This window comes from Hypanus sabinus, chromosome 9, assembly GCF_030144855.1.
Source record: "Hypanus sabinus isolate sHypSab1 chromosome 9, sHypSab1.hap1, whole genome shotgun sequence".
Taxonomy (NCBI): Eukaryota; Metazoa; Chordata; class Chondrichthyes; order Myliobatiformes; family Dasyatidae; genus Hypanus; species Hypanus sabinus.
The window spans coordinates 2985582-3000069 of record NC_082714.1 but is presented as its reverse complement, the minus strand read 5'-3'; the positions used below and the strand labels follow the sequence as shown (position 1 = coordinate 3000069).

General features: G+C 43.1%; 1 protein-coding gene across 2 annotated transcripts in view; it reads left to right on the top strand.

Moving 5' to 3' along the window:
* Positions 1-1870: 1870 nt before the first annotated feature.
* Positions 1871-14488, top strand: part of rab11fip3 (RAB11 family interacting protein 3 (class II)) — a 201396-nt gene continuing 188778 nt past the window's right edge. The window contains exon 1 of one of the 2 annotated variants that reach the window (XM_059978857.1): positions 1871-2520. In XM_059978857.1, the coding sequence (XP_059834840.1) occupies positions 2194-2520 (327 nt within the window). In that variant the 5' untranslated portion in view covers positions 1871-2193. The remainder of the gene's footprint in view (positions 2521-14488) is intronic. The other variant, XM_059978856.1, reaches the window with a different exon arrangement.

Here is a 14488-nt window from a genome sequence, read left to right as displayed (position 1 = left end):
AGAGAAAACAGGTACGGGGTTCTGAGTTGGATGATCAGCCATGATCATACTGAATGGCAGTGCAGGCTCAAAGGGCTGAATGGCCTACTCCTGCACCTATTTTCTATGTTTTCTATGAAAGGAGGAAGGCAGCAGAGAGGAAATTATTGACCAATTAACCTGACCTCAGTGGTTGGAAAGATGTTGGAGTCAGTTGTTAAGGATGAGGTGATTGAGTACTTGGTGACACAGGACAAAATAGAACAAAGTCAGTCTGGGGTTTCCTTCAGGGAAAATCCTGCCTGATGAACCCATTGGAATTCTGTGAGGAGATTACAAATTGGATAGATAAAGAGGACACAGTGGATGTTGTATATTTGGACTTTCAGAAGGCCTTTGACAAGGTGCCACACATGAGGAGATTACCAAGTTAAGAGCCCATGGTATTAGAGGAAAATTACTTACATGGTGAGAAATTACTTAGTGGCTGATTGGTAGGAGGCAGCGAGTGGGAATAAAAAAAATCCTTTACTGGTTGGCTTCCAGTGACCAGTGGTGTTCTGCAGGACCACTTCTGTTTACGCTGTATATCAGTGACTTCGATGATGGAACAGATGACTTTGTTGCCAAGTTTGCAGATGATATGAAGATTGGTAGAGGGGCAGGTAGTGTTGAGAAAACAGGTAGGATGCAGAAAGACTTAGATTAGGAGAATGGGCAAGAAAATGGCAAATAAAATACAATGTTGGAAAATACATGGTCATGCACTTTGGTAGTAAAAATATTTGTGTGGACTATTTTCTAAATGAGGAGAAAATACAAAAATCTGGGATGCAAAAAGACTTGGGAGTCCTTGTGCAGAACATCCTAAGGAGTAACTTGCAGGTTGAGTCGGTGGTGAGGAAGGCAAGTGCTATATTAGCATTTGTTTCAAGAGGTCTAGAATACAAGAACAGGGATGTGATGCTGAGGATTTATAAGGCACTGGTGAGGCCTCACCTTGTATTGTGAACAGTTTTGGGCCCCTCATCTTAGAAAAGATGAGCTGGAATTGGAGATACTCCAGAGGTTCACAAGGATGATTCCAGGAATGAAAGGGTTATCATACGAGGAACGTTTGATAGCTCTGGGTCTGTACTCACTGGAATTCATAAGGATGAGGAGAATCTCATTTGAAACCTTTCAAATGTTGAAAGGACTAGACCGAGTAGATGTGGAAAGTATGTTTCCCATTGTGGGAAAGTTTAGGACAAGAGGGCACAGCCTCAGGACAGAGGGATGCCCTTTCAAAACAGAGATGTGGAGAAATTTCTTTAGCCAAAGGCTGGTGAATCTGTGGAATTTGTTGCAGCTATGGACGCCAGGTCGTTGGGTGTATTTAAGGCAGAGGGTGTATTCAAGGTTCTTGATTGGACATGGCATCAATGGTTATGGGAGAAACCTGGAAACTGAGGTCGAAGAGAAGAAAAAAGGATCAGCCATGATTGAATGGCGGAGCAGACTCGATGGGCCAGATGGCCTAATTCTGCTCCTATGTCTTATGCTGCAACTATGCTTTTAATTGACCATGTGCATACACGTGTTTGTGAATATGACAATAAATTTGACTTTGATATCTTGGAATCCCCTCTGAATCCATCTGCGACTTTCTCTTTGGAGATCATAACTTTTGTAATCTTTGCAGTGCTACCCTCTTTCATTGCATTCTTTGAACGTGGTTGTCCCGAGGTCAGGAATGAATGGTGGAGCCGCACGCGGTCCGGTAACCAAGCCGCGGGCTGGTAGCAACGCGCATGCGCATTTTCAGCCGCTGGTCGCGCATGCGGCACACGGTTGCTATGCAGCGTCTCCAGGGCCGCGCGGGCGCGCTGGGAGGCAGGTTACGTCATTGCGAGTCGAGCGATTGTAGTGCCGAGCTGCCGGGGATCGGAGGCCCGCAAGTGGAGGGAGAGGCCGGGGTCTGGGGTCCGCGAGTGAACGGAGAGGCCGGGGTCCGGGGCCTGCGAGTGGAGGGAGAGGCCGGGGTCTGGAGCCCGCAACAACGGGCTTCAGAGCCGGGGGGCGAACCAGAATCCCGGGTCCCTTGTGAGGGGCGGGTGGAGACCGTGAGCCCAGGGCCCGGAGTGAGGGGCGTGTGGAGACCGAGCTGCACCGGCGCCCACATGGAGCGGCCCGATCCCCAGTGATCGGGATCGAGGCGGCGCCGCGTCGGGCATGGAACTTGACCCCCGGCCGGAGGGGGTCGGGAGCCCGCGGTTGGTGTTCCAGCCCTGCGGGGCTGAGGAGGATGAGAGCCCCGACATAGGGTTCCAGCCCCCTGGGCCGGAGGAGAGCGAGATTCCCGGGATAGTATTCAAGCTGTCCGGGCCTGAGGAGAATGAGAGCCCCACGATAGTGTTCCAGACCCCCGGGCTTGATGAAGACGAATCGGGAGAATACGAGAGGCTGCGGGTGGTGTTTGACATGTTTGACCTGGCCGGGGAAGGACTAATTCGGCTGGAGGATTTCTGCCAGATCGCCAGTAGCTACGGAGCAGAGCAGGTAGGACAGCTGGCCGGGATGGGTATATAGGGGAGATTCTACTTGTGTCATGTTCACCTTCAGAGGAGGGAGGGAGGGAGGGATGAAAAGCTCGAATCCGCGCATCCAGATCAACTCTAACGGCTTTTGAAGGGCAAAGGCTTCCAGAGTGCCAGCAAATTGAGATCAACGACACGTTCATAAGGAGCTGTAAAATATGTTTATCATCTTGTCTTCCAGCGAGTTACTTAGGTCATTGTTGCATAATCTTGGTAAACAAAATTATCTAATTTTGGACGGGAGGTGGTGAATGATTTTCTTCAATGCAACCTTATGTTAGGACCTTTTGGTGTAACTATGTTTCTAGAAAAACAGTCTTTATTTTTGTGTCCGGGTTCTGAGTTGTCACGGGATACATCTGCGAGGATATTTTCGCCAGCTTCACCATCACTGTGTCTCGGAATCGGGTTTAATATCATTGGTATATGTCGTGAAATTTGTTGTTTTGCGGCAGCAATACATTGCAATATATTACAAAAAAAACTAAATTAGTGTGTTACTTAGACACACACACACACACACACACACACATATATATAAATAAAATGTAATAAATAGACTGAAACAAATGATGTTCGTGGGTTCATTGTCTGTTCAGAAATCTGATGGAGGGGGGAAGCAGCTGTGCTTAAAACGTTGAGTTTGTGTCTTTAGGCTCCTGTAGCTCCTCCAGCTCCTCCCTGATGGTAGCAATGAGAAACCTGGTGATCAGCACTAGAGGCTCTGCAGATAAACGAGGCATCATAGACCATTTTTGATTGATTTATCTGGAAACTTGAGCTTGATGGTAAAGATTCTATTTCATGCCCTCTTCTCATTACTACCATCACCATTACTTCCCCTTTGCCATCAGATTTCTGAATGGACAATGAACTCTTGAGCACTGCTTCACTATATTTTCTCTCATTGCACTTCTTATTTAATTTAACTTTTTATCTACTTGTATTTGTTAGTTGATTATTCTTATGTGCTGCTACCACAAAACAACATATTTCATGACATATGCCAGTGATACTAATTCTGGTTGCCTGGAACAGGAGCTATGTTCAATCTGTCTGTGGCTCTGCTGACCACAGTCTCATTGTTAATGGGTTCCTGGTTAATTTAGCATGGTGCAGGAGTGCATCAGAGCACAAGCATTGCTGTGGGTGGAGTGGCAGCTGCAAACTTCACACTTTTTAAAAATGGAAATTGGTGTTGTTATGTGTTAGGGAAGCATGATTAATTGTTCTACCTACTTGTTGAAGTCAATTTTTTGTTCGTAGCTTTTTGATTATCACCAGGGGAGCATTTTTCTTTGCTAGTTGTTGGTTTGAGAGATGGGTCTCTGTAGATTACCTGGATAGTGGATGGTTAGCGTAGAAGAGCCTGTTTAAAACCATCAACACAGGAGTAGAGTTAGGCCATTCAGCCCATCAAGTGTGATCTGTCTTCTCCCTGTAACCTTTGGCATCCTGACTAATCAGAAACCTATTGACCTGGGTTTTAAATATACCTCGTACTTTGGTCTCCACAGCTGTCTGTAGCAATGAATTCCACAGGTTTAACACCCTCAGCTAAAGAAAGTCTTCTTCATCTCTGGTCTAAATAGACATTATTCTATTCTGAGGCTGTGCCCGTTGGTTCCAGACTCCCCCACTATACAAAACATCCTCTCCAATCCGTTCTATCTAGGCTTTTCATATTCAATAGGTTTCAATGAGATCACCCCTTAAACTGCAGTGAGTACAGGCCCAGACCTATCAAATACCCCTCATAATTTAACCCTTTCAGTCTTGGAAACATTTTCATATATGTTCTCTGAACCCTCTCTAATGTCAGCACATTCATTCTTGGATAAGTGATCAGAAACTGCTCACAGTATCACATGAGCAGTCTGACCAATCCCTTTTAAAGCTTCAGCAGTTTATGTTATGTGCATGTGGGTTAACCTCTTGAAATGTGTTGTTTATCCATTCTGTAAAAGCAGAAACTAATTGCTCAATAAACTTGGGTTTAAATCTGCAGTGTGAGATTGCACACATCTTTGGTGTGCTCTGATGAACCATATCTCTTAGATATAATTCAAGATTGTTTAATGTCATTTAGTGGTGGAGGTGTTGATCAGCCTTACTGCTTGGGGGAGGTAATTGTTTTTGAGTCTGGTGGTCCTGGCGTGATGTTACGTAGCCTTCTCCCTGTTGGGAGTGGGACAGATAGTCCTTGAGGAGGGTGGGTGGGATCCTTCATGCTGTTACTGGCCCTTTTCTGGTACCTTTAGTAGCATTTGGCTGCTTGAATCGGCTGTGTCAGCAGTGGCTTGTTGTTCTCTGGATGCCTCAGTGAAGCTTTTGTCGATGTGAAAGATGCTGCCTGTAGGAGCAGCTCTAGAAATTTTAAATCTCACATTGAGAATTAAATTTGCTAGATGTGGGGGTGGTGTTGAAGAAGAGCCTGGAGGATTTTAAATGATACTCAGCGGATGAGGAGGTTTAATGAAAAAACAGTATTTAAAAGATAATGCGTAGTCCCCACTAACCCACCCCTCCACACCCCCACCACCACTACTTTATCATTTCCTGTCAGTCACCTTGTGTACGGACAATCCTGTGTCTAGTGTCATTTATGGACGTACAATCAATCTATCTGTATGTCAACTTGTGTACTTATATTAATTGTGTTTTTTTATGCTGCATCGGATCCAGAGTAATAATTATTTTGTTCTCCTTTGCACTTGTGTACCTGAAATGACAAACACTTTTGGATCTTGAATCTGGAATCTTGAATGGTCAGAACTGGTTGTAAAAAATGCTGAATACGTTCAGGTTTATGGTGGATGAAAGAGCTGTCAGTGATAATCTGATCTTTGAGTATCAAATATATAGTAGCAAATGAGCAGTGATATGAAGATGGACAGTCGTGTATCTGTTTGATTCATTCTAAGGGCATGGTTATGACAGTGGCTGCAGACCAGCTCAGGAGAGAGGATGCTCCTCGTTAATTAGAGCCATTAGTGGGTTGGTGATCAAATCTGAGAGGTTCAGATGTGGAAGTGGCATTAAGGGTGAACTGAAGGAGGAGGCCATGCCACTTTCAAGGACATTATTTCTTATTTCAAATACAGTTGTGTAGCAATTTTTGACACTCAATATCCCTACTGAGAAACTTAGCCTTGGTTATAGTATGGTTATCGTTGATTATTCTTTTTGACCCCCCTATCAGAAAGGAGGTACAGGAGTAATCAGGACTAGGACTGCCAGACAGGGTAACAGCTTCTTCCCTCAGGCTGTGCAACTAATGAATATCTTGTCACCATCGAGGTCTCGTCACTAGGAGTTTACTGTTTATCTGTGCTGCACACTACATGCATTTTAAATTCTATTTCATGAACTTGTTTATGTTAATATTTCACATGCAGTGTGTGATGTATATTTTGTAGGTGCCCCGTGGTCTGGAGGAACATTGTTTGGTTTGGTTGTGTCTGAATATAGGCAGATGACAATAAACGTGATGTATTTGGATCTAGTGTATGTATGTAGGAATTTGGCATCCGGGGAGGAAAGGGGTTCCTTCATCACATTCCATCATCAATACTGAATGCCTGACCAGCAAACTTGACAACCAACTTAGTAGTGTAGAGAGATAGAGCATTACAGCATAGAAACAGGTCTTCAGCACATCTAGTCCGTGTCAAGCTGTTATTCTGCCTAGTCCCATCAGCCTGCACCTGGACCATACACAACCATCCCTGTACCTGTCCAAATTCCTCCTAAATGTTGAAATTGAACCTACATTCACCACTTCCACTGGCAGCTCGTTCCACATTTGCACTAACCTCTGAGTGAAGAAGTTCCCCCTCAGGTTCCCCTTAAATATTTCACCTTTCATCCGTATGCAATGACCTCCAGTTCTAGTCTCACCGAACCTCAGTGGAACAAAACTGCTTGTACTTACTCTATACTCATAATTTTGTATACCTCTATTGAGTTTCCCCTCATTATCCTAACTCGAGTCCTGGTAACTGGAGTTCATCTTTCTAATATATTGGGAGGGAGGTTCAGGCTGTCCTTGGTATTGGATATTGAAATCACAGAGTTGTCACTTGTACAGCGTAGATTAGGCAAATAGTTGTAGCAATGTACCTTGTTCCAGTAATGCTTATGGTGGATGTATTGCTCAGTTCTCCTGGTTAACAGTATCTCACATGATTGTATCCATTTTAAATATGAGTGGTTAATCTTTCCTGTCTTTGTTTTCAACTGTTGAACTAATTCTCGATTCTCAGAAAGTGTTTGGTCTTGAATATGTAGAGTAAAGTTGTGGTCATTGTTAAGACTACTGTGTCTACTTGCATCATGTTAAACCAATTTAACCCCCCCCCCCAACTTCAACTAGTCTGAAATCCCCATGAACGTCTTCATCACTTCAAATGTGACATTAAAACTTTCTAAGACCAGATAACTCATTCCAGATCCATTTTACCCATCACCCTCACACTCACTGACAATCTGGTTTCTAATTAAACAACGTCAGTTGTTCAATTTTAAGATTTAATGCCAGTACATTCTGTTTCTGCAAAATCTGTCCATGCACTCTGGAAGGTTTGTTTTTCTGTTCCCTTCCACTTCTGGCTCTTGAATATTTCTAATTTTAATTTGTTCACCAAAAAAAAGTCCAAATAAATTTATTATCAAAATATATGTATGATCCTATATACTACCCTGAGATTCATTTTCTTACAGGCATTCACAGTAAATACAAAGAAACACCCAAGAATCAATGAAACAAAATGGCCGCAATAAGATGAACATTACATTGCAACCGGTAATTTCTTTCTCCCCCCCCTTTTGAGTTGCTCTTTGAAACCTGCACTACCGAGCTTTTGGTCAATTGCCCCAAGATCCAGTGCAGTCCAGCATTTTATTAATGCTTCTGTGAAGCAGCTTGAAACACTTTGCTATCTCAATGCAAGTTTATTAACTAACCATAAACACAAGAGATTCTGCAGATGCTGGAAATCTTGTACACACACAAAATGATGGGGGATCTCAGCAGGTCAGGTAGATCTGTAGAAGGGAATAAATATTTAATATTTTGGGCCAAAACCTTTCACCAGGACTGGAAAGGGAGGGGGAAGAAGCCAGAATAAGATGGAGATGGAAGGAGTACAGTCTGCCCTCCTTATCGGCGGGGGAATTGGTTCCAGGACCCCTCCGTGGATACCAAAAAACGCGGATGCTCAAGTCCCTTATATAAAATGGCATATTTGCATATACCCTACGCACATCCTCCTGTACACTTTAAATCATCTCTAGATTACTTATAATACCTAATACAATGTAAATGCTATGTAAATAGTTGTTACGCTGTATTGTTTAGGGAATAATGACAAGGAAAAAAGTCTACACGAGATGCGAGACAAACAATGCTCAAACAACGAGTGCTGGAGAAAGAACTTCTGGATTTCCCTGATCCGCGGTTGGTTGAATCCGCGCATGCGGAACCCGCGGATAAGGAAGGCCGACTGTACTAGCTGGCAGATGATAGGTGAAGCCAGGTTCGGGCGAAAAGTGTGTGGGGGAAAAGGAGATGAAGTGAGAAGCTGGGAGATGACAGGTGGAAAGAGTAAATGGCTGAAGAAGAAGAAGTGTGATAGGAGAGGAGAGTTCTATTTAAATGCAGGAGCAACACCCAAAATACTGGGGAAACTCAGCAGGTCAGGCAGCATCTATGGAGGGGAATAAACAGTTAATATTTTGGGCCAAGACCCTTCATCAGGGCTGAAATTGAAGGGTGAAGATCCCATGGCTTTTGAGTTGTAACACTGTCAGCACAGTGCAGGAGCCACTGTCACTGTGACCAGTGAGAATGTTGTGGGTTTGAATTGCAGGAGCATAGGTGACTGAACTACATTGAAACACGTGCCTTGCTGTTTGCTGATTTTTATTGTTAAATGCTGTGCATTGGTTGTAAGTTTTGGAGCTATTTTGATCATACAATAAGTACTTTTGAAAAGAACCTTGAAATATTTGAGAAATGAATCCAGAAAAATTCAAGGTATGCTAACAATTGAAGAAACTACAGATGCTGAAAATCTAAAGGAAGAAATTTTTGGGAATACTCAACATGTCAGGCCTCATCTGTGGAAAGAGAAACAACTGAGATTTCAGACCAAAGGCTATTCTGATATCTGAAAATTCAAGTGTATTATCATCTGTACATATATACAACCAAATGAAACAATATTCCTCTTGACCATGGTGCACCCACACAGCATAAATCTCACACAGGGTGTAAAACAAAATGTTACCATAAATAAGTTAATAAAATATAATTCAAAATACGTTTAGGGAGTAGCACAGGTAAACAGTTCATTCATTATCCTCTGTAGGGTCTTGCAGTCTGATGCCTTGCAACTTCCGTACCACATGATGAAGCAGCCAGACAGGACACTCGAGGGTGTAGAAAGTTGTTAAAATGGGGGTGGGGAGCCTTGTTCACCTCCATTTCCTCAGAAATTGTAGACATTGCTGTGCCTTCTTGATTAGTGAGAAAATGTTGTGAGTCCAGGTTACATTATGTGAACAAAACAGCGTTAAATTTTTTTCCCCATAAAATAACTACAGCTAGACTCTAGGTCTGCTGTCTTGCCTGGGTCACTGTGGCTTCATCTCAGCCCCTCTCAGCTGAAGTTCAATATGAGTTCACTGCTGCAGTAACAATGTGCTTGTGTAATGGATAGTTTCAGTTAACTCTGAGTTATAATACCTCTTCAACAATCACGGTTACCTATGGATACAGGTGACCAGGAATGACAGATGGTGTATCTGACTAAATCTGAACCACACCAAAAGCTGTAACTGGGGAATATAAAAGTGTTTGTTCATACGGCAAACCTCCAGGGAGAGAGAGAGTTCAGGAGAAAAAAGAATTTCATTCTCCTGACACGATGTTTTATACTTCAACACCAAGATAACAATAAACAATTAACTACAGTTTCAATGCTTTACTCACCTCCTTTAAAATTTGGAATATAGTCTGGTAAATTTACAGTGGCAGCACATTCCAAATAGCAGTACCTCGTTCAATATCGATGTCAGATTCTTGTCGGACACCTTTTGTCACAGTGTTGAGGGATAGCTCCATGAATATACAGCTAGCCAAAGGTTAAATGGCAAAACAGATTTTCTGTCCTGAACTGTGCATTTAGTGGCAGAGACACACCTTTCACAATGTGCTTGTAACAGGAACATTCATTTTTTGACTCTCCCTTGTGTAGTTCTAATGGGATAGACAATGTTCCACACCGAATCAGTTTCACTACCCATAAAGTTGGAAGTTAAATTTGGTATACATTGTGTTTTGTTTCCTGAAGACTGGTTCTTGTTTTAGTTAAATGTGGTCATTTATTTTATTTTAAAAATTTTATCTAGAGGTACAGTGCTGGCTTCAACAGACTGGTAGACATGTGAAGGAGAGGCCTGCATACTCCAAAGGACCTCAGTCTCCTTAGGAAGTAGAGTTGACTCTGGCCCTCTGTGTTAGTGCTCCTTTCATGTTTGACATCCAGGTGCACCCCCAGCACCTAGGTCTTCACCACAATATCAATAGTAACAGGCTTAGTCTTCCAAAAGTCCATCACCATCTCCTTTGTCTTTCTGATGTTAAGTTGCAGATGATTCAGCTTGCACATTTGATAAAGTCCTCCACCAGGACCCTGTATTCATCCTCCAGTCCGCCCTTTATACAGCCAGCTATTGCTGCATCATCAGAGACTTTCTGCAGATGACGTGATTCAGTGATGTATCTAAAGTCTGAGGTGTACCAGGTAAACATGAAGGGGGCTAGTACAGACCCTTGTGAGGCTCTAGTGTTGCTTATAGCCATGTTTTACACACAGCTCTGAAGCCACACAAACTGGTCTGCCAGTCAGGACGACCAGGACAATAGCAGTTGGTATGTGGAGGTGTGGATGGTAGGTGCAGGGCAAGGAGGGGATGTAGACAGTGGTAGACTCTGTTGTTCATTCATGTATTGAGCTGGAGAGGGGAGGAGGGGAAGCATTTGTGGTGGGTGCTTCGGCACCTGGACTGTTGTGCTGGGGGGAGGAGGGTGTGAACAGGAGGGCAATTGTCAAACCCATTGAAGAATTGGTTTAACTCATTGGCCCATTCCCAGCTGCATTCCGAGGCTCTACAGCTAGGCTGGTTGAAGCCAGTGATGTTCTTCATGCCTCTCCACACCTCCTGTATGCTACTCTGCCGAAGTTTGTTCTCCAGCTCTCTCCTGTATTCCTTATTAGCCACCTTAATCTTCTCCTTTAGCTCCCTCTGCAAGTTTCAATTCCTCCCTGTCTCCTGATCTAAAGGCTCTCTTTATGTGGTTGAGAAGAGTCTTTAGATAACCGGTGACCCATGGTTTATTGTTAGGGAAGCAGTGAACAGTCCTTGATGGTATTACAGTGCCCACACAGAAGTTTAAGTAGCCAGTGATGAAATAAGTCCATTAATGTCCTCCATATATGGCTCACAAAGCACATTCTAGTCAGTAACCTCAAAGCAGCCCTTCAAGGCCTCAATGGCCTCTGGAGACCCAATTCTTTATTATCTCGTTGGTAGCTAGCTGTTGCTTACTTGGGACATATACGAGGACATGAGGTGAACCAGGATGTGGATCTGACCTTCCGGGGGGAGGGGTAAGAGAGCTGTGGAGCTGTATGCATCTTTAATATTTGCATACAAGAGATTCTAGGACAAACTGATCAAAGGTGGGTAGGGTTGTTGAGGGAAACATGATTGAAGTTTCCCGATACTGCAATGAACGATGGTAGTGATTATGACGTGTAGAATCAGGACTGTGTCGGGAAGGTGGAATGTAAACAATGAGCAATGTGGCGTGGTTGAACTCACGTGGTAGATAAAACAGATGCAAACTCACAGCAAACAGTTTGATGTCAGAATTGCAGATTTGTTCTTTCACAGAAATGTGACTGGAATTACACCATCTATTGTTCACAAGCACGGCAAGCCCACCTCCCTTCCTCTTACTGCACTGTAGACTAACGCTGTCTGCTTGTATCATTGAAAACCCATTCACAGTAGCGCTGGAATCCGAGATTTACTCTTGTAACCTTGTCTCAGTGGAACACATAACACTACTTTCCCGATATTCGTCTGTGTGAGAGCTGCTGGTTCCTCCATTTTATTTGCTAAGGATCTTGCATTCCCATAATGATCGACAGGAGATATGTTTTATATCCCCATCTCTTGTTGTGTTGCTTTTTACCCCCGATCTACAGCCTCAGTATCTCCGTCAGCTCATCCGGAATATTGAGTTTCTGCTGGGCAAACAAAGGCTGCTTCCCGGCTGCTCCCTTGTATATACAATATTTCCTTCACTACAGTAGTCAAAGCACTCAGTGGAATAAAGTATTCTGAGAGCCAGAAGGATGGTGAAAATGTAGTTAAGCAGGTTAATGTCCATTGTTATTCTGTAGTTTTGCTAACCAGTACAAAACAAGAGAAAGAAACATGCTCAATAATGTTAAGATAAACAAACACACAGAGCTACTGTATTGTGCTGCCACCTCGCATGGCGTACATCTACTGAGGATTGTACAGATGTGCAGAGAAAAAGAACACACCGTGCAAACAATAACCACAAGCAAATAGCATTCTGAACTGAAGTCCACAGAGTCCCATAGCTCAGCCCAGAGCAGAGTAAATGTTGTGGAGCAGTGATATGAACTGCCCAACCCTTGCTTCGAGCCCCGATACCCTGATCTTTCAATCTAACCAAGCTCCTAAATTGATGTCCAAACATTGGTTCAGTTGCCTCGGTATGCTCTGGGGAGAGGATCCCTCCACCTTGATTCAGCCTGTACCCAACCTTTCCAATTCAGCACAGTACTTTAATCTCTGTCCAAAGATTAGGTTCAGTAGCTCCAATCTGCTCTGGTGCTTGGACCTGCTGCCTTGATTCATCATGGTGCTTAAATCAATTGAACCTCGGGTCTTTTTCACTCTTGGTGACTGGCCCACTGCCAAGCCTTGCCTTGGTTCTGCCACATCAAATTATCTTCAAATCCAAAGGGAAGTTATAAACTATTACTTGCAATGATCGTTTTCCAGGAAAAGTGTGATTAACGAGGTATGAGTTGATTTCCTTGCTTTGTTAGCCACCAGCCAGAAGTCACTGAGATTCACCAGTGCCATCTTAAACCGGAGCTGCCTACAACCCCAGTTTTAACCCTAACCTAATCAAAGGATAATTTACATTGACCAATTAACCTTACATCTGGTGCGTGTTTGGACTGTGGGAGGAAACTGGAGCACTTGGTGAAAACCCAAGAGGAGAATGTAGAGAACTCCTTGAGCTGTAATCGAGTTGCATTAACCACTACGTTATTGTGGTGCCCAATACTGTTAAGCTTTCCATGCTATTCACCCTGCAAGTAATAATTTCTAACAACAAACAACAGAAAGTATTACTCTCACTAATTATTTCTTTCCCTTGGTGTATCTGTTTTGCAGTGCTACAGTTTTCATTATGTGCATGTGAAAGGCAAAGAATTTGAAACCCACCTGAGGTCTACCTGTAATTGAAAATCTGTTGGTGCTGGAAGCACTCAGTGGGTATGAAGAGTGAAACAAGCTAAATGGATCAGGTCAAAGACCTTACACTTTTATATTGTGGATCTTTCACATTTGGGGGAAGGCATTAGAGTAATCTACTTCCTACAGGAAGCTGGTGTGGTCCTGTTCCTGTAGTAAGTACAATGTTCAATCTTGTGGCATTACATTGCTTCAGGTATTCAGTGCAAATTAAAGACAGTCATAATTTCACCTGCAAAGTTTAAAAGATAAAAATAAGCTTTATTTATCACATGTATATTGAAGCATACAGTAAAATGTGCCATTTGCTGCAAATCAAGTCAGTGAGGATTTTGCTATGCCATGTTTCCACTTCCATTGTTGCATGCCCACAGCTTACAAGGCCTAATATGTTCGTATTTGGACTGTGGAAGGAAACCACAGTACCCAGAGGAAATCCATGCAATAGTGGGGAGAACGTACAAACTCCCTACAGACAGTGGTAGGAATCAAACCTTGATTGGTGATTGCTGATGCTGTAAAGCAATTGTGCTAACTGCTAACTACAATGCTACTGTGCTTATTGCAGAGACATGAGACTGTAGATAGTGGAATGTGGAACAAAGCACAATCTTATGGAACATCTTGGTGGATTGAACAGCTTTCATGCTGGTGGGGGAAGGAATTGTCAAAAGTTTTCAATCAAAAACCAACATCAGCCCTGCTCGATGTGTTGAGTTCCACCAGCACATTGTTAAATTTATTGTAGTCTGAGGCTTATAGCATGGAGGGCATGGTCTTAAGTGTTACAGGACCAAAAATGTAGACTTTTAATAATCTCAGATGCATTTGAGGTCATGTACAGTTGGTCCTGTAGCGATTAGGCAGTTGCACTACTTATGCACAACATATTTGGCAGTTGAAGTGGAACTATGATTAAGCTAGTCTAATGTTTAAGACTGCAGAATCAGAATCAGGTTTAATATCACAGGCACATGTCATGAATTTTGTTGTTTTGCAGCAAAAGTACTTGCAATACATAAAAAATATAAATTATAATAAGTAGTTTAAAATAATTAAATTAAATAGTGCAAAGAGTGGGGCAAAAATGGTGAAGTGGTGTTCATGGGTTCATTGTTCATTCAGAAATCTGATGTTGGAGGAGAAGAAGCTGTTCCTGAAACGTTGAATGTGTGTTTTCGGGCTCCAGTACCTCCTCCTTGATAGTAGCAATGAGAAGAGGGCATGAACGGGGTGATGGGGGTCCTTAATGATGGATGCTGCCTTTTTGGATGCTGGGGAGGCCAGTGGCCATGATGGAGCTGGTTGAGTTTACAAGTTCCTGCAGTTTATTCTGA